This window comes from Polypterus senegalus, chromosome 13 (genome assembly GCF_016835505.1).
Source record: "Polypterus senegalus isolate Bchr_013 chromosome 13, ASM1683550v1, whole genome shotgun sequence".
Taxonomy (NCBI): Eukaryota; Metazoa; Chordata; class Cladistia; order Polypteriformes; family Polypteridae; genus Polypterus; species Polypterus senegalus.
Window position 1 is genome coordinate 37,751,845 of NC_053166.1, and position 20,591 is coordinate 37,772,435.

A 20,591-nucleotide genomic window follows, 5' to 3' on the forward strand; every position below is an offset into this window, starting at 1 on the left:
CATTTTGCTGCCTGTAACATCGTTCAACATGACTGGTTTGGTGGTGGGTCAGTGATGGTCTGGGGAGGCATATCCATGGAGGGATGCACAGACCTGTACAAGCTAGACAATGGCACCTTGACTGTCATTAGGTATTTGGATGAAATCCTTGGATCCATTGTCAGACCATCTTACTTGAAGTTCCTGAAAAATTAGTATGTCACAGCTGGTTTTTGGTGGGGGCAGAGTGTCTGTGTGAGACCACTTTACCTCAAAGTGAGCAAAGAAATGATTTAGTTCCTCTGCCCAGTAAGCAAGAAAAGTAAGTAAGAGAACTAAGTAAGAAAAGAAAGAGGAAACTAAGAGAAGTAAGAAAACGACCTAGTAATTTGGAAATGGATAGCATTTTAAGGATTTGAAAGAGAAAGGCATTAAAACAGCTTTTGTGTGGATTCCTTGAGTCAAGCTACTCTTGATCAAGAGACAGCATCAGAAGCGTCTCGCCTGGGCTAAAGACAAAACTGCTGCTGAGTGGTCCAAAGTTATGTTCTCTGATGAAAGTAAATTTTGCATTTCCTTTGGAAATCAAGGTCCCAGAGTCTGGAGGAAGAGAGGAGAGGCACAGAATCCACATTACTTGAAGTCCAGTGTAAAGTTTCCACAGTCAGTGATGGTTTGGGGTGCCATGTCATCTGCTGCTGTTGGTCCATTGTGTTTTCTGAGGTCCAAGGTCAACGCAGCCGTCTACCAGGAAGTTTTAGAGCACTTCGTGCTTCCTGCTGCTGACGAACTTTATGGAGATGCAAATTTCATTTTCCAACAGGACCTTGCACCTGCATACAGTGCCAAAGCTACCAGTACCCGGTTTAAGGACCTTGGTATCCCTGTTCTTGATTGGCCAGCAAACTCGCCTGACCTTAACCCCATAGAAAATCTATGGGGTATTGTGAAGATGAAGATGCAATACGCCAGACCCAACAATTCAGAAGAGCTGAAGCGCCACTATCAGAGCAATATGGGCTCTCATAACACCTGAGCAGTGCCACAGACTGATCGACTCCATGCCACGCCGCATTGCTGCAGTAATCCAGGCCAAAGGAGCCCCAACTAAATATTGAGTGCTGTACATGCTCATACTTTTCATGTTCATACCTTCCAGCTGGCCAACATTTCTAAAAATCCTTTTTTTCCATTGGTCTTAATTGATATTCTAATCATCAACATTAAAAGAAATAAACATTTGAAATACATCAGTCTGTGTGTAATGAATGAATCTAATATACAAGTTTCACTTTTTGAATGGGATTACTGAAAAAAATCAACTTTGTCATGATATTCTAATTTTATGACCAGCACCTGTTCTTCCAAATTAACATTCATTAGTTGTCTGCTCTCATGCACATGGAGCTTGATTGTGTCGGGGCAATTATAGCTGGAGTGAATTGCTGGTATGTCAGATCAGACAACAGAACTTTACGGGGCGTACTGCCAACTGCCTCTGAATCGCTACAATTATGTAAATAAAGAATGTTACTGAAAAAGTCATTCATGTAACATGGCCTTAAGACAGGTATTCAATGACAGATGTGAAATGAGGCAAGGCAGAAGCTAACCTTTTTACATTTAACAAGCAATATGTATTTACCTTGGCATTTTGGTACAGTTGAGGTTGGTATTACATTACTTTTATCAGTGATGTTTATCCTTTAAACAAACTACTGTATATCATTACTAGCAATTAAAAAAAATTTAATTACTAGTGAATCAAAAAAATGAATACACATCTAACACCTTCCTTATATGGTAACCCTCAGTCATCCAACCCTGCCTACATCCGACCCCGCCCCATCACGTGTCCTGCAGCGAATGGCACTTGAATTCTTTAAGCTATCTACGGACTTGTGCTGTTGGGGAAGGCTACAGGACACTCATTTGTTTGAGCTCCCACTCATCGCCTGTCTCTTTTTTGAAGTGGCAATGTGGCCAGCCGCCTGTACCCTCTCAAATTGACTGTTATTAAAAGGCACAGCTCAGATCAAACATGATTATCCTGAAGAGGTTAAACATGGAAAAAATGTGGCATTCCCGAGGACTGGATAACTTTATCATCACAAATCCCAGTGTCCACTCTATCAACATAATATACAACATAAAAGTCAGATACACGTGTCTAGATTTTATATTACTTAATATACTGTATAACAAGTAAAAAATCTAGCTTTGTCCAGTTTTCAAATAGAGAAGTACATGGATATGAACTGAACACAAAAACGAAGAAGTTTTCACAAAGTTTTGTGAAATCTGTGCCACTGCCAGATCATCATGAACCAAAGCACCAAGGCAGGAGGCATTTACTGGATGGAACGCCATTCCATTACCGGGCATTATCACGCACCCACGTTCACTCCGGACAGGACCAGACCAGTTTACTGAGAATAACCAGCTCATCATTTGGGCAGAAAAGGAAATCCGAAACTCCAGGACAGTCCAAGGCCAAGCAATCGTAATCAGGTACGGCGTTGATTTGCTTCATTAGCTCTGAAGTACTTTCTGGTGCAGAAGTAGGGCGTCCCGGGGAAAAAAACAAACGTCCTCAATGCACTTTAGAGGAAGGAGGAGGGGATTCCTGGCTTTGCCGCAGCTTCGCTCTGTTGGAGAGTTTCGTTCGCATGTTTAATAAGGTGGTTTACAGCATGTTCGTGTAACAAACTAGAGGAGAATTAAAGGTGACGATGATGAAGGGAGTAAGCGTTATGTTAAACGCTATCTATCTATCTATCTATCTATCTATCTATCTATCTACAGTATCTTCTGTTCCTTCCCTAAAACATGCTGCATTGACGCTACTGCAAATCAATACGGTCTTAACTTAATCGTGTCCCACAACGGGCAAAGCTCTTCGTTACTTCTATAATTAAAATAAACTAATGAATGCATTAAGTTAGAAACGTAGTGTTAGGGTGAGTTGCGGATTGCTTGTTTTACCACAGCTTGCGTGGACGAGTGTGCCGCTTAGTGTCGGGAGTGGCTGCGGCTCCCTGCAAAAATGGAGGTTAAAAAAACAAAACCAAACTTTTTCCTTTACGTAAACACCGCTCTGTGGTTCTCATTTTCTGCATACGCCTGACCAATACAGAGAATGTGAGGTTTTTACTTCCTCGCAGGTGACTGTATTTAACTATTTGAGTGCAGGAAACCTTTACTTAAATCCGCAGAGGCCATCTGAAGCAGTCAAGCAACATCACTTTTAAGGATTCAGGTAAATTCCATATTTACACAATGCAAAACTGACATTGTTGTAGACTAGCTAGCTTGGTTTAATGTGGAAAAATGTTTTACACTGGAAAGCAAATAATAATTGGGCAATACTGAATTGTTAGTCCATCCATTTTCTGGTCAGTACGCTTTATACCTCAGGGTCTCAGTGTCGTTAAAGGAGGAATTAAAAGACTACAGTATATATTTTATCGTCGTTCCCGATGATACACTTTGGAATAAAGTTTAAATCTTGCCTTGCAATATATCCAGCAGCGCGAACTCCTGCACCTTTTCAACTAAATCTTTATTAATAAAAGCACGGTTATAGTAATTCGTCATAATGTAAATAATAGCTGGATAAATTCACGCATTCACCCATTTTCAAATCTGCCTATTCCGATTAAGCGATCTGGATAATCGGAACAAAAATGAATTGAAATTCAATCTAATATAGCGCCTTCCGTATTTATCTATCTAGCCTGATAGATTAATTATTATCTATTTCCCAGTGGCGGTCAACGTGGGTTGGGGGCTTGTTGTGGCTAACTAGTGGGACCCCAGTGAACTTCCAAGGGTGCCGCAAGATCACTGAAAACCAATTTATAATAGCCGCAAAGTATTAGCTCTCTAAAACAGCAGTCATGATCAGGGGTGTCAAACGTACCTTTATAAAGAGGGCCGCCTTATCGATATTCAAAACAATGTGTGTGGTATGGCCGGCAGCGACTCCCAGTTTTCTTAAAGGCCCTAACAAGAAAAAACGAAAAGAAACCAAAATGCGACATTTCGCATGGTGGCGTGTGGCAACCACCGAAGAGAGATGCTGGTGGGCTTCACAGACGCCGCTCACTTTTTAAAGCTGCACGGATGTCAGCGCTGCTCGATTCTTTTGTCTTTTTGCCGTCTCGTTTGTTCTTTAAAAGCCTTTGCACTTTCATTCGTACTCACTGTGGATGAAAACCTTCCAGTGTTAAATCCAGTACAGTGTTATCTGAAAGAAAAAATGTCTGTAGCGACTAATTCTGCATTTTATTTATTTTTAATTTTTTTATTTCAGAAATACGTATCCATTTATGTTTAATGTAAAAGTAATACTAAAGCCGAGTGAGTACTGAGCAGCTTTTGCTGTTACCAAAAATATTTGCAATGACGAATTCTGTATTTTGATTATACTTTAAGAATAATAAAATAATTAAGTGATTCAGACACTAGTAAAATATACTGCTCAAAAGAATTAAAGGAACACTTTTTAATCAGAGTATAGCATAAAGTCAATGAAACTTATGGGATATTAATCTGGTCAGTTAAGTAGCAGAGGGGGTTGTTAATCAGTTTCAGCTGCTGTGGTGTTAATGAAATTAACAACAGATGCACTAGAGGGCAACAATGAGATGACCCCAAAACAGGAATGGTTTAACAGGTGGAGGCCACTGACATTTTTCCCTCCTCATCTTTTCTGACTGTTTCTTCACTAGTTTTGCATTTGGCTACAGTCAGTGTCACTACTGGTAGCATGAGGCGATACCTGGACCCTACAGATGTTGCACAGGTAGTCCAACTTCTCCAGGATGGCACATCAATACGTGTCATTGCCAGAAGGTTTGCTGTGTCTCCCTGCACAGTCTCAAGGGCATGGAGGAGATTCTAGGAGACAAGCAGTTACTCTAGGAGAGCTGGAGAGGGCCATAGAAGGTCCATAACCCATCAGCAGGACCAGTATCTGCTCCTTTGGGCAAGGAGGAACAGGATGAGCACTGCCAGAGCCCTACAAAATGACCTCCAGCAGGCCACTGGTGTGAATGTCTCTGACCAAACAACCAGAAAGACTTCATGAGGGTGACCCAAGGGCCCCATGTCCTCTAATGGGCCCTGAGCTCACTGCCCAGCAGCATGCAGCTCGATTGGCATTCGCCATAGAATACCAGAATTGGCAGATGCACCACTGGTGCCCTGTGCTTTTACAGATGAGAGCAGGTTCACCCTGAGCACGTGACAGAAGTGAAAGGGTCTGGAGAAGCCATGGAGAACATTATGCTGCCTGTAACATCATTCAGCATGAGCAGTTTGGTGGTGGGTTAATGATTGTCTGGGGAGGCATATCCATGGAGGGTCACACAGACCGCTACAGGCTTGACAAAGGCACCTTGGCTGCCATTAGGTATCAGGATGAAATCCTTGGACCCATTGTCAGACCCTATGCTGGTACAGTGGCTCCTGGTGCACGACAATTCCTGGCCTCATGTGGTGAGAGTATGCAGGCAGTTCCTGGAGGATGAAGGAATTGATACCATTGACTGGCCACCACACTTTCCTGACCTAAATCCAATAGAACACCTCTGGGACATTATGTTTTGGTCCATCCAATGCCACCAGGTTGCACCTCAGACTGTCCAGGAGCTCAGTGATGCCCTGGTCCAGATCTGGGAGGAGATCCCCCACAATACCATCTGTCATCTCATTAGAAGCATGCACCGATGTTGTCAGGCATGCATACAAGAACACTGGGGCCATACAAAGTGCTGCGTACAATTTTGAGTTGCTGCAATTAAATTTTGGCAAAATGGACTAGCCTGCCACATAACTTTTTCACTCTGATTTTTGGGGCGTCTTTGAATTCAGGGCTCTGTAGGTTGATCATTTTCATTTCCATCAAACGATGTGGCATCCTTTCGTTCCTAACACATTACCCAGTCTATATCAGTATAGATATCCAGGAGGATTTCTTTTCTCCATTGAGATCTGATGTGTTTTCAAAGTGTTCCTTTAATTTTTTTAAGCAGTTTAGATTGTATCTAATAAAAACATACAAATTGACTTGGCATACACATTTTGCATTTTGATTTAAAAACTGAAAAGGTGTAATAACACGAGCAGCAAATACTTCTTTAAATAAATCTAAGTTCATAAACGATAATCTTTGTCAAGAATGCAGCAAAATTACAAGAGTGGGAACAACACGGCCTGTATATGGGGTCCCTCGCATATTCTCGTGGTTTATCGGCGGATATTGAAGGAATACAGATTGAGAACCCCTGCTTTAATCAGGAAAAACACAAAGCAGGGTACAACTGCTGTACACATTCCTCTGCCAAAATTCGAGAACAAAAGAAAACGGGAAACACACTTTAGGCATGAGATGAACAAACTTCACTATTTAAATAAAAATACGGACATAATTTAAATTGATTCTTGTGTTTCTAAGGGACATAATTGTACGTAAAAGGGGAAATAATCGACGTGTTCGCAAACAGTTGCACGTAGCAATTTAGCCAAAGAATTGAAAATGCGACCAAGACTGAAGTTTTTTCTTTCTTTTATTTAAATAAACGTAGGTGACAAGTGCGTGAGGGGACGTCAGTCAATGCACGATCGTCACACCCCCTCGCACGCATGCGCACACCTTTTTCCACTCACAGCAGGTCAGTTTAAAGAAGCTTAAGAACTTCTCGTGCAGATCTTTGGGATTTGATAGGAAACCTCATACAGACACGAAGTGACTGTGCTGTGCAAAATGTGGAGGCTGACCACACAGGGCTTTTGAACCCCTCTTGCTCCAGATGAGAAACACCAGCACTAAGCAACCTGCTGTTCATTTTTGGTCTATATTTAGTATTCGAAAGGTAGGAATCATTGTGGAATATACGTAATTATAGCATAAGAAAACATTCTAAAAGCCACGCAGTCCAATTCTGTGTCACGGGGAACAGGAGCCAATGGGATATATATTTGTGAACCAGCAGCGGACTGGACACCAGCATATCCTTCCCTTTCTTACTTCGTTTATTTTTTTCCTCTCTTCCCACTTCTATTCGGGGTCGACGTGTCCGATCACATCCGCCCATCAGACCCTTTTCCTTTTTATTTCTGTATTTGCCTGATGCCTTTATCCAGTGCGACTTGCGCCATTTGAGATTTGGTTACGTTTGTTTTTGTTTATGCAAATGCTAGCGACTTGCTCGTGGTCACACAGTGTCAGTAGCGGGCCTGATCCCACGACCTCAAGGTTTAAAGTCCACAGCCTTAACCAGTAGGCCACACTTTTACTTCAGATCTTCTTCTACTTTATCCAACCACCTCTTTGGCCTCCTTTGCTTTCACTTCCCATCACTTTTTTGCCCACATATTAATCATCTCTCCTCATCACATGCCCATACCGCTTTAATCTCCTTTCCCATACTTTCCTAGATTTATCTCCCCATCTGGTTGTACCTCTGTCTCATTTCTTATTTTGTCCTTTGGAACTCCACACATGCATCTCCACATTCTCATTTCTGCCTCATCTAACTTTTCCTGTGCTCTCTTGACTGGCCACATCTTAGCTCCATCCACCATTGCTAGTCATACCCCCCAGTCTTCAACCTTCGCCTTAATCTTTGATCACATAACAATCCTGATACCTTCAATTAAAAAGTAATTATAAAAGCAGTCAAAATGTATTCAATATTTATTATGTTTGGAGCGAATTTGAATCTTCTTTGTTTTCTTTCAGGGGCCACTATGAACAATAACAAAAGTGACAATTTAGCAAAAATTAACATCACCCTTTACCACCCAGAAGGCCAAAGTGGTATATTCCAGGATATCATTGTGAAGGACCAGTACTGCATATTCCAAAACTTTTCCATTGGAAGAAGCCCTAAATGCAACCTACAGCTGAATCACATATTTATATCAAGGCGACACTTTGAACTTGAACCTTATTTTATTAAAGGCAACCCTTACCTTTGCTTCAGCCTAAAAAATCTCAGCCATAAAAGCATTCTTAAAGTGAATGGAATGAACATTGAATACCTGCAGAAAACTCCTATTCATGCCAAAAACACAATTCTCTTCTCTGGATTCCAGATGTTGGTGACCGTGGATCAAGGCGTCTCCTGGGATGGCTATGTGTGTGAGATTCACGTGTCGGACTCTCCTGTAATTCATATGAAGCAGCCCGAGGAAAATGATGAATCTGATGTCATATAAGTAGTCAAAGTTGTTGTCTGGCTCTTGCAGGATATTTTGCCAAGAGCTGATCATTGCAAACAGATGTATAAAATAGTTGGAAGCAAAATGATACCTCTTGAGGTTAATGTGATGTACAATTTTATAAACTCATGACCTCATTTGGTATGACAAACAATCTACTAACTCTCCAGCGACCACAAAGATTTCCCAAGGAAAAGAAGAGCTTACACAAAAAGCCTAAAATATGACATTCCGTGATTGGGCAGGGTCTGCCTATTCATTCATGCACAAAATGAGCTTATTATCGATTCTGCTTGTATTTTTACTGTCACCTACAGGAAGTCCATGCAATGAACTATTGGTTAAGCACTGGACTCTAAACTTCAGAGCACTAACTTAACGGCCACTGCAAATGAATGACATGAGGCCGTGCTGAGCTGTCCGCTCTTATGAATCCATTGAGTGACCCGGACTACGTGGGCATGAAGAACTTGAATCACCACCAAGACACCATAATGAAGATCAACTACAACTAGAAGGGACATTTTGACATTATTCAGTGGTTTTTACTTGTGTGTGGTCATTTGGAACTTTTTAACCATTCAAATCGCATTGTGCCAGGTGTACTGGCTGCATCTGTATATGAAATATCCGTCTGTTTACCCAGTGAGTTTATGAAACTGCTATCTCTAATTAAGAATTACAAGGAGATGAGTGCAAGGATATACAGTGGTGTGAAAAACTATTTGCCCCCTTCCTGATTTCTTATTCTTTTGCATGTTTGTCACACAAAATGTTTCTGATCATCAAACACATTTAACCATTAGTCAAATATAACACAAATAAACACAAAATGCAGTTTTTAAATGATGGTTTTTATTATTTAGGGAGAAAAAAATCCAAACCTACATGGCCCTGTGTGAAAAAGTAATTGCCCCCTTGTTAAAAAATAACCTAACTGTGGTGTATCACACCTGAGTTCAATTTCCGTAGCCACCCCCAGGCCTGATTACTGCCACACCTGTTTCAATCAAGAAATCACTTAAATAGGAGCTGCCTGACACAGAGAAGTAGACCAAAAGCACCTCAAAAGCTAGACATCATGCCAAGATCCAAAGAAATTCAGGAACAAATGAGAACAGAAGTAATTGAGTCAGTCTGGTAAAGGTTATAAAGCCATTTCTAAAGCTTTGGGACTCCAGCGAACCACAGTGAGAGCCATTATCCACAAATGGCAAAAACATGGAACAGTGGTGAACCTTCCCAGGAGTGGCCGGCCAACAAAATTACCCCAAGAGCGCAGAGACGACTCATCCGAGAGGTCACAAAAGACCCCAGGACAACGTCTAAAGAACTGCAGGCCTCACTTGCCTCAGTTAAGGTCAGTGTTCACGACTCCACCATAAGAAAGAGACTGGGCAAAAACGGCCTGCATGGCAGATTTCCAAGACGCAAACCACTGTTAAGCAAAAAGAACATTAGGGCTCGTCTCAATTTTGCTAAGAAACATCTCAATGATTGCCAAGACTTTTGGGAAAATACCTTGTGGACTGATGAGACAAAAGTTGAACTTTTGGAAGGCAAATGTCCTGTTACATCTGGCGTAAAAGGAACACAGCATTTCAGAAAAAGAACATCATACCAACAGTAAAATATGGTGGTGGTAGTGTGATGGTCTGGGGTTGTTTTGCTGCTTCAGGACCTGGAAGGCTTGCTGTGATAGATGGAACCATGAATTCTACTGTCTACCAAAAACTCCTGAAGGAGAATGTCCGGCCATCTGTTCGTCAACTCAAGCTGAAGCGATCTTGGGTGCTGCAACAGGACAATGACCCAAAACACACCAGCAAATCCACCTCTGAATGGCTGAAGAAAAACAAAATGAAGACTTTGGAGTGGCCTAGTCAAAGTCCTGACCTGAATCCAATTGAGATGCTATGGCATGACCTTAAAAAGGCGGTTCATGCTAGAAAACCCTCAAATAAAGCTGAATTACAATTCTGCAAAGATGAGTGGGCCAAAATTCCTCCAGAGCGCTGTAAAAGACTCATTGCAAGTTATTGCAAACGCTTGATTGCAGTTATTGCTGCTAAGGGTGGCCCAACCAGTTATTAGGTTCAGGGGGCAATTACTTTTTCACACAGGGCCATGTAGGTTTGGATTTTTTTCTCCTAAATAATAAAACACATCATTTAAAAACTGCATTTTGTGTTTACTTGTGTTATATTTGACTAATGGTTAAATGTGTTTGATGATCAGAAACATTTTGTGTGACAAACATGCAAAAGAATAAGAAATCAGGAAGGGGGCAAATAGTTTTTCACACCACTGTAAATGTGTGAGCATTTATGTACAACATATGTTTGAAATAGCCAGTAACAGAATTATTTTTAGTGTATTACTAGTTAGCAGGCTTAGTGCTCGTATTTAATGTTACAAGAAGGAAGAGGTCTTTTCTAAACAAGTGTATCAACATGGTAGGTGTACTTCACAGAAAAAGGAAAAGAAATGCATAATAATTGGGACAAAGACACATTTTTTCCTTGATTCAGATGTGATTAAAGTGCACATTGCAGACTTTCATTTAAGGGTTTTTGCAGACATTTTCGTCACACCATATAGAAATGACCACATGTTTTATACAAGGTCCCCCAATTGCTGGGCACCATAGTGTTTGGGACACAGCAATGTCAAGTGCTATTAAAACTGTCACATTAGGACTTTGTCACATCTCCCATGGATGCAATGATGATTGAAGTCTGTTATTCATAGACATCTCCAGGTGCTGAGGATCTTCTCTGGTGATGCTCTGCCAAGCCTCAAATGCAGCCATCTTCAGTTCCTGCTTGTTTTTTCCTGTTTAAGTTTTCTCGTCAGCATATTGAAGGCCTACTCAGTTGGATTTAAAACGGGTGACTGGCTTGGCCATTCAAGGATTTTCATTTTTAGGTCTGAATAATTCCTGTGATGCCATAGCAGTGGTTCATTATCTTGTTGTAGGATAAAGTGCCGTCCAATGTGTTTGGAGGCCTTCTAATCTCCACACTTTGCTCTTTCCATCACTCTGATACAGGTTCATCTTTGTCTCGTCTGTTAACAAGATCTTTTTCCAACCTTCTGCGGGTTCTTTTAAGTCCTACTTCACAAACTGTAATCTGGCCATCCTGTTGTTGTGGCTAACTAGTGCTCTGCATCTTACAGGATGGCCTCTGTGTTTCTGTTCATGAAGTCTTCTGTGGATAGTCGTCTCTGACACACACACATCTGCCTCCTGAAGACTATCTCTGATCTGTCAGACAGGCATTTAGGGCTTTTTCTTAATGATACTCTAGACAGTTGATTTAGGTAATTCTAAGAATTTACCAAAGTCTCTAATGGTTTTATTCTTATTTTTCAGCCTCATAATGGCTTGTTTGACTTTCACTGGCACAGCTCTTCTCCTCATGTTGAATAATAGCAACTACAAACTCCAAAGGGTTCAAGCAAGCCAATGTAGCTGATGAATCAATAAAACCTGCCTGAGGAATCACAAGCAGCTGTGACACCAATTGTCCCAAACATTATGGTTCCCTGAAATGGGGGTGACCTTGTATAAAAAGTGTTGTCATTTCTACATAGTGTGACCAAAATGTGTATAAATACCATTAAGTTAAAGTCTGCAATGAGCACTTTAATTATATCTGAATTGTTGAAGCAGAAGGGTGTTATACTGTGTTAGCCATTATAGATGCAATGAGAAGACAAGCAAAATGACACAACTAAAAAGATTACACTGTGCAAGCTTTGAAGGCAACTCGGGTCCCTTTTTCAGGCAGTTTGTAAACAGTTAGCCAATAAAAGGTGTCAAGTTGTTTGACTTCTGTTTGCGTCAATGGATTTGTAATTTCCGTGGAGGAGAAAAATGTGTCTTTGTCCCAAACATTATGTGAAATAAATAGAAAATCTGTTTAAAATAAAAAGCTACATCTAAAATGTACAGTAAACCTAATACACAGTTCATAAAATAGATAGCTCTTATTGTTCATGAAGATGTGAAACAGTTTTTATTCATAAACTACAATGACTGTTATGTCTAGAAATACACGGGAAAGTGAAGGGAGGCAGATGTGCTTTGGATTCAATATTTTACTGTTTACGTGTAGACTGGAAACACGTTTTTTGTTCAATAGCTGCCTTGTTTCAGATTTAAGTGCACATTGTTTTGTCACAGTGGACTCCTCCACGTTTGCAGTGTTTAATTACAGATTATGTCAATACTAATTTAAGATTTGGGGAATATTAAACTGTATAACTTCCAGGTTTGGTGCTTGCTGAAACTTTTAATAATGAGAAATATAACCCAAAATAATAATTCATTCATTTTCCAAGCCTGTTTTTGTTTTCCCACTGCATGGTCCATGGGGCCTTAGTAGGAAAGCTGAACAGGCAGGAACCAACCCTGGGTGGGATGCCTGTCCATTACTGGGTCCAACTAACATCTGTCCATTTTATGATCTTCCAGGGTTGGGGTTCTGAGCACCTCTCAGGAGCTTTGAGTGTAAGGTAATAGCTAACCCTGAGTACAAGTAACATCTCTCCTTCCATCTTCTGAATTTGATTCTTTCAGTACAGGACTGCGACTGCCTTGAGATAAGCAGGAGGCTATTCTTGCAGGATTTGGCCCAAGATGGAAACCAAACCTGGAAGGGAAGGTACAGGTAAAAAATGTCCATGTGTTTTCTAAACACGACAAGGGATTTTTACACACTTTGCATTTCAGCACTCAGTGGCCCAGCTCTGTGTTTGTGTGGTCTATCACTTTGCCGCTGTGATGTTCTTACTGCAGACACTTTCCTTTCACAATAACAACACTTACAAGTTGACCAGGAGACAGATCTATCATAGCAGAAATATCACCTACTGACTTGTGGCCAAGGTGGCATCCTATGACAGTGCCATGTTTAAGGTCACTGGGCTCTTCCACTCCATCCATTCTACTGCCAGTGTTTGTCAATGGAGATTGCACCTGTTAATAATGAGATACCTGAACTCAATAATATGGAGGGCTGTCCACATAATGTGGTCATGTAGTGTAGCTCTAGGAAATCCTAGGTTCAAAAAAAGTTAGATGAGGCAGAAATGAGAATGTGGAGATGCATGTGTGGAGTTCCAAAGAAGGACAAAATAAGAAATGAATCTACAGTAGGTTCAAATCCTTGCTTGCTTAAATACTTATGTTATCCATCTTTTTGTGTGGGTTTTCTGTTTTCCACTCACAAGTCGTGTGTGTTAGATTAATTAAGTATGTGTGAATGTTTCTCTATAGGCGACCGGTGCCCGGTCCTGATTTTCAGTCCTGTTTATACCTTGTGTACCATGCTGCCTAAGTAAGGTCCTCCTTCTAGCAATCCTGAGCAGGTTTAAGGCAGGTCAATATATGAAATATGAGATTATTACTGATGTTCATGGACATGGACAATGCTATCTAAGGACGACACACAGGTACAGTAGCAATGGCTTGTATATGTCTACATTTCAGAAAGATAATAGTCAAGCAGAAAGATTTTAAGTGATTTAACACCAGATAGATCAGTACAGGGAACACAAATCCTGCAGTGGTCTTCCTTGTACAATACTGTAACTGATATAAACAGGATAAACCCCTGCCAAAAAACCTGCAGCCAATCAGAAAGCAGAGAATGGTATGACTTGTGCATAGTCGCTGACAGCCTGCTGTCCAGTTAGTCACATAAAAGCTGAGCATAACATGAATGTGGTTATCGAGGGCATAGCATAGCTTCCTCTGACTCTCTTAGTGCCATGCAGGGGCTAAGTCCAAACTCGGGAATACTTGGTGCAAGGCAGGAAACAGCAATGGACAGAGTAGCAGTCCATCCCAGGCCCCACTCCCACATACACACACACACTCTTACACAGGGACCACCACCTGGTAAGTCTTTGGAGCGCCTGGAGGAAAATCCATATAGACGCAGTGACAACATGCAGACTCCACACATATCATAGCTAGACACAGATTGCAAACCTAAGACCACGCTATTTCTGTGGAAATTACTTCATAAATAATAAACAGGAGAGAAATGGTGTTGTAATTTAATATTTGGAAATTAAAAGGGGGACCTGAGGCTGTTGTAGGTTATTCACAGAGTAATGTGAAAGCTGTTGCACATGGTAAGCAAATCAAAATATTACACAGGTAATATTTGACAGCGTTTTAAGGAACAAATATTCATAGAATAAATGAGTCAAACTTTCATAACTTTTTTCAGTTACATTACCTTTACCAATAGACAGTGTTTCAATGAAAACTAAAACTTGATATGTCCATATACTGTATGTTATCTATCTATTATAAAAAAAATCCTGGCAGGGAGATCAGGGAGCCGAGACGTGATCTTCTCGGAAGACAATTTGACGTCCCGCCTGAGACACTTTAATGTCATGCAAGACAAGGCAGAGAGACAGGACAGCTGCTGTACAGGCTTTTAAATGATCAACGTGAAGTGCGAAAGATAGCAGCTGATCAGACCGCATCTCCTTAGCGTACGTTCAGCACCCCCTCCCCCTTCACAACGCGAGCAGCTTTATACATCCTGCGAGAAAGAGATTTAACCATGCCCGGGGCAGGAAATAAAGGACAAATATTGTTTTTACAAAAGTTTTAAAGTAAAAGTAAAAATAATGCATATGTAACAGTTCACATGAAAATAACAATCTCTTTAAATTGTGTATCCGAAAAACCAAACCCGGGGCCAGTGAAGTGAGTATGGGGTGTTGCTTAGTTTTTCACAGAATGAAAAATGTGTCCTGTGATGGACTGGCATCCCAGCCAGAGTGTGTTCCAGCCTTGTGGATGGATTGATGGATAAAATGAATTATCAGTTGTATATCCCAGCTAGTGCTGCTGCCTTGCAATAAGGAGACCAGAGCTCAGCATTCTGAGTCTTCCCCGACTACATGGAGTTTGCATATTCCCACCATGTCACTTGGTTTCCTCTGGGTGCTCCAGTTTCATCCCATAGTCCAAAGACATGCCAGTCAGGTGGGTTGGCAATGCTAAATTGGGGCTAGTGGGTGTGAGTGTACGTGTGGTGTGTGTTTTCACCCTGTTATGGACTGGCCCCCTGTCCAGGGGTTGTTCCCGCCTTAGGCCCTTATGCTTGCTGGGGTTGGCTCCTGCTCTGTATGAGGTGGGTTTAGAAAATGGATAGCTAGGTCAACTGTATATAGTACATGTGAATTAGAATTCAGGGATGGTAAATGCTCACAATTCCCAAAATCACTTCTTACAGTTAATATAATATAAAATTGACAAACATAAAATGAAAATCTGGATCCTGGCAAGTGATTAGATTATACAAATAAATGTACTGTTAACACCAGAGGCCGAAATTCAGGTACATGTTTCTAAAGGATAAAGGTACCCTGGCTGCCGGACCCGTTGCCCCGGTTTCCAGTCCCCAAGCGGCGCTGCCCCCAGGAGGTCTTCTGCCTGAGACACAAGCGCGTACTGTCACTATGCGTACAGTGCGGCATATGCCATCAAGCTCAGGCTGCACGGCCTTATGATTTCGGTCGCTGTGGATTGTGGGAATCAAAGACACTGCCCCATCTCGTGCTATTTTATTGGAGCAGTAGGGAAGGCTGTCCGTAGACATATTGCTGTGTATTTTCTGTGTAAGTAACTTCATTTCTTTCCATCTTAATGTGCACGGTACGGCCCTCGTATAAGTTGCCGCGGTGTCGCCCCCTTTTGTGCAGCTGTTGTCGGTTCTGTCGTTGTGTCGTTTACGCCACTGCGATCGCGCGATGGTGACTGTCCTATTTATTGCTCAAATGCAATACGGTATCGTCGCAGGCATGGTTTAGTGCAAGTCTCTCCTGGAATAAATAATCTGACAGCGTGTAAAGAGAAGCCCCCCTCCTCCTTCGTCACTTCCTCTCATTCTGTGAATTATGAATTTTTGTGGAGAATTAATGTATAATTTGAACGCGGTGCTTTGCTGGCCGGGGCTGCAGAACATACCGAGGTGATTGCCTTGTGAATCCCGGAACCATCCCGTCACTCGTGCAGTGCGTGGTTCACGACATGCCTTCCTAGCCAGTTTCGTTAAAATAAAAAGAATTCGGTACGTGGGGATACAGTATAACAGGCTAAAAAAGTGCGGATACAGTCGTAGTTTTTCTTTCGAAGTGATTAAGGTCAGAGGTACGTGCGCCGGCTGTGGTACTGCCATACATGCCTCGCACACCGGCAGTGGTTCAAGTTACAGTATGCACGTAAGACTTGGCAAAACTAAAAATTGGGAATCATTTTAATACGTGGCCGACCTAACATACCTGTGATAAATACTATTATATAAGGCCACGTCTGACTGTTACAGTGTTCCGTCAAAGAGCACATTATTTCCGTATTGTACTGTGTAGAAATAACAAATCGTATTACTTTGAAAGGCAGATGACTTCCGCCAAGGGTTAAAGTAGGACGTTAAAATTAAATAAAAAGAAAAGTCTGAATTAGCGCAAATCGCCGTAATTCGTGGTGTTCATGGGAAATGCAGTGATTTACTTCAAGAAAGTAGAAATACATAATGAACAAGAAAGTTGCACCAAATATTTCAAATAGTAAAATGTAAATATTTAAAAATTTTTGATTGTATCATATATTTGTCACATTCCACCCTTTTTAGAGGTCTGCAGTGGGACAGATCCCTAGGAAAGAATCAAAAATCAAAACACCATATTCGTAACCACTGACAGTGAAATAGTCTAAAATGACACCCTGCATGTTTATGTTTAAAAGGTGTTATTCTCAACCTTTTAAGGGCTGTGACCACCAGTGACGAATTAGATATAAAAATAAATTTGTGACCGGCAGCCTTGAAATAGAATTAAACAACAGTCCACATGGCTACTATACTGATGCTCATTTTTTCAAAGTTTTGTACAAGAGTCATTTTGACCCCATTTTGAGAGTCATTGGTTGATGTGGCCTGCACAACTTTTAGTCCTTTTAATCATTTCTGCTAAAAAAAACTTTATGGTTTACTCTTTACCTTAAGTGTGTGATTTCCTGCAGAAAATGTAGTCCAGAAATGGCCTACAAATTAGGGTTGCTGGTCCATTGGGCCAAAAATAGGAGGAGACCCCAAATATCTCAATGTTTTGCATAACTAGACAGCCAGGCAAATTGAATGGTGTAGCATATTGTATTTTTGGGTTTTCTTGTACTGGTAGCCAGGAGGTGTCAGTTCGTTTGAACACACACACATACAAAAAAATACCTCTTGATCATCAACCTGTTCACAGTGAGAAGGCAATCAATTATTACTCACTGCTGCCTTGAACCTTGAGCCACCGTTTTTGGGTGACTGTCTGCGTATTAAATTAGCATGGATGTACTCAAGCATGAGAGGGTCTAGAAAGTGAAAGGTGGGGAGGATGTACTGTACCATTAGGTTAGGGTTAGGGTTAGGGTTAGGAGTTCTGGTCATAAGCAATTGGTAGCAAATGTAACATGCGTTTACCACTAGTTTAAGGTATAAGAAGGGAAACAGGTTGTTATGATAGGAACTTGGATATTATTGCTCTTCTAAATTTTATAAGAAAACAGTAACATTCACACATGATGGGAAAAACAATTTGTATTATTAGAACATAAAGTGAGGATTGTTGTGTTACTGTTATTTCATCAAAATGTTGTGTATTTGTATGTATATGTTATATTCACTGTGGTGAGATGGCACCCTGCCAGGGATTTGTTCCTGCCTTGTGCCCTGTGTTGGCTGGGATTGGCTCCAGCAAACTCCCGTGACCCTGTGTAGTGGGTAGAATGACGACCGACTGTTATATTCATTCATTCATTCATTTTAAAACATGCTTAATCCATTCCAAGGTTGTAAGGACTCGGTCCAATCCCAGTAGCTTGAAGTGAAAGATACAAATTAACCCTGAATGGCATGCCAGACTGCTGCAGGACATACTTATTCATTTAGCTGGTCCACTCCTATGGGACCATTTAGGGAAATCGGTTAATGGAACCGTCATGTGATGTAAACCCCAACTTTAGGATTTTGGAGAAATGCAAGAAAAAACTTCTTTCAAGGCGTAGGATTGTTGCAGAATGCACCAGGTCTTCTTCCAGGATTTTACTGCTTTCTTCTTTCTTGACTACTGTACCAAAATTCCACCCTGCAAATTGAGTTTAAAGATATAATAGCTGACCATTTTTTAAACCTGCCTTATCTTGAGCTGGGTCGCACTCCAGCGAGCATAGGGTGCAAGGCAGGAACAATCCCTCGACAGGGTGCCAGTCCATGACAGGGTGAAGTGCTGCAAGTACTGGAGTCAATTTAGCATCGCCAGTATACCTAACCAACATGTTATTGGACTGTCGGAGGAACACCACGTGGACATGGGGAAGACCATGGAAATTTTGTGCAGGGAGGATCCGGGACATGAACCTTGGTCTCCTAACTGCAAGTGCTACCAGTGCTTATAATATAATTTAATATAATATAATCCACTCTCTATATATTAAATCCTAAGCCTAAAAGTGCAACGATTTTGTGCAGTGATTTTATGTGACATTTTTTGTCACGCTTTAAATCAGGCTTATTTTAAAACCTACATATATATGTTTGGTATCATTCTTTTCAGAATTTATCAAACTTTAATGTGATGTTGTTAGATTTTCAGATTCTTATTCCGGTGTATAAATTCTAAACTTAAAAATATCAAGAACTCATGTCCTGCAAGACAAGACTTTGTGCCAACAGATTTAACCACGCCCGGGGCCGGAAATAAAAGACAAAGAGTAGGTCAGCTGCTGTACAGGCTTTTCAATGTTTGAAACGCCACGTGAGATGCAGATCACACGGCATGGCAGTAGCAGCAAGTCAGCAGTTGATTGAGCAAAGAGGAGGTGAAAAAAAACTTTGTTTCCCATTGTATCACCGTTTAAGACGGAGTTTCAGATGAGCGACCGCGTCTCCTTAGTGTGCGTTCAGACCCCCTCTTCAGAACACGAGCGGCAGAGATGCGATGTGTCTGGCGAGCAAAGCAAGCAGGGGAGAAGCCCCCTAGTATAATATAATATAATATAATATAATATAATATAATATAATATAATATAATATAATATAATACTAGTTTTGTTACCAAACTAAGACAAGTTGAAATCTAAATAATCAACATGGACCTCAGCATATTCAGCATTAACAGTCATTTATTGGAATTTATTTTGTAATAATAAAGTAATAAAATGCATTGCATTTTTATTCCAACAGGTGGCACATAGCAAACATTAAAACTGCTTTTATAAATTCCATACCAAATGGCATATAAGAGAGACACAGCAACTGGATGTACACACAGACACAAAAACACACACACACAGACACTTGTCATTTTTTTTCAGGTGTATTATATTATATTATATTATATTATATTATATTATATTATATTATATTATATTATATTATATTATCCATCCATTATCCAACCCACTATATCCTAACTATAGGGTCACGGAGGTCTGCTGGAGCCAATCCCAGCCAACACAGGGCGCAAGGCAGGAACAAACCCTGGGCAGGGCGAAAGCCCACCGCATTATATTATATTATATTATATTATATTATATTATATTATATTATATTATATTATATTATATTATATTATATTATATTATATTATATTATATTATATTGTGGAGCAATGGTTAAGTAGTTAACACTGCAACCTCATAGTTGTAGGTTTTTGGGTTTAAATCTCACAAGTAAGAATTTCAGTGCACTGTATACATGTGACAGTTCTGACTGAATGACCTGTGACTTCAGGTTGGTGGCTGCATGGAGTCTGAATGTTCTTGTGATATTGTGGTGTTTTTTCCTTCCCCGGATGCTGTGTGGATGCTGGTGTAGATGTGGTTCCTGTCTTGTGCCCTGTGTAGCTGACATTAATACCTTGAACAGGTGTTAATATGTCCAGGCTGGCAGATCATTGCAAGGACCATTCACACACACTCATCAACACAGGAACAATTTGGAAGTCTCAGTCAACCTAAACTTTGGGGTGGTTAGAGGAAAATCCAGGCAGACCTGGGGAAAATGTGCAGACGTCACATAGATAGCACTTGGGCACAGCAGGCAGACCCAGGACAGTCTTATTTATGATGCTGCCAGGAGAGCACCACACAACCCTGTACTGAAATAAACTAATTTGAAAATTGAATAAACACATTAAAAAGAATGTCATTTAAATTAATTAATGCTTTAAAAAGAATGTCTACAGATATAGGACTGCAGATAATTTGTGGTTCCAGAAAATTTTATATACCTCAGGTAATCTAAACATGTTCTCAGTTAATCTCAGGTCAAAGCTCAGGCAGTTTAACAGTTAAATGGTGA

General features: G+C 40.7%; 2 protein-coding genes across 3 annotated transcripts in view; both read left to right on the top strand.

Moving 5' to 3' along the window:
* Nucleotides 1–3,199: 3,199 nt before the first annotated feature.
* Nucleotides 3,200–8,961, top strand: LOC120542597 (TRAF-interacting protein with FHA domain-containing protein B-like). Its single transcript, XM_039775165.1, has 2 exons — nt 3,200–3,238; nt 7,727–8,961. Exon 2 carries the CDS (start codon nt 7,735–7,737, stop codon nt 8,203–8,205), a length of 471 nt encoding a protein of 156 aa, XP_039631099.1. The 5' UTR covers nt 3,200–3,238; nt 7,727–7,734; the 3' UTR covers nt 8,206–8,961.
* Nucleotides 8,962–15,706: 6,745 nt separating this feature from the next.
* LOC120541925 (core histone macro-H2A.1) overlaps nt 15,707–20,591 on the top strand; it is a 67,301-nt gene continuing 62,416 nt past the window's right edge. The window contains exon 1 of one of the 2 annotated variants that reach the window (XM_039773908.1): nt 15,707–15,861. The gene's annotated coding sequence lies outside the window, so the exon portion shown is untranslated. The remainder of the gene's footprint in view (nt 15,862–20,591) is intronic. The other variant, XM_039773909.1, reaches the window with a different exon arrangement.

What these genes read in the sequence shown, in the direction of transcription:
- LOC120542597 (XM_039775165.1), top strand. Translation starts at nt 7,735, where the DNA reads ATGAACAATAACAAAAGTGACAATTTAGCAAAAATTAACATCACCCTT.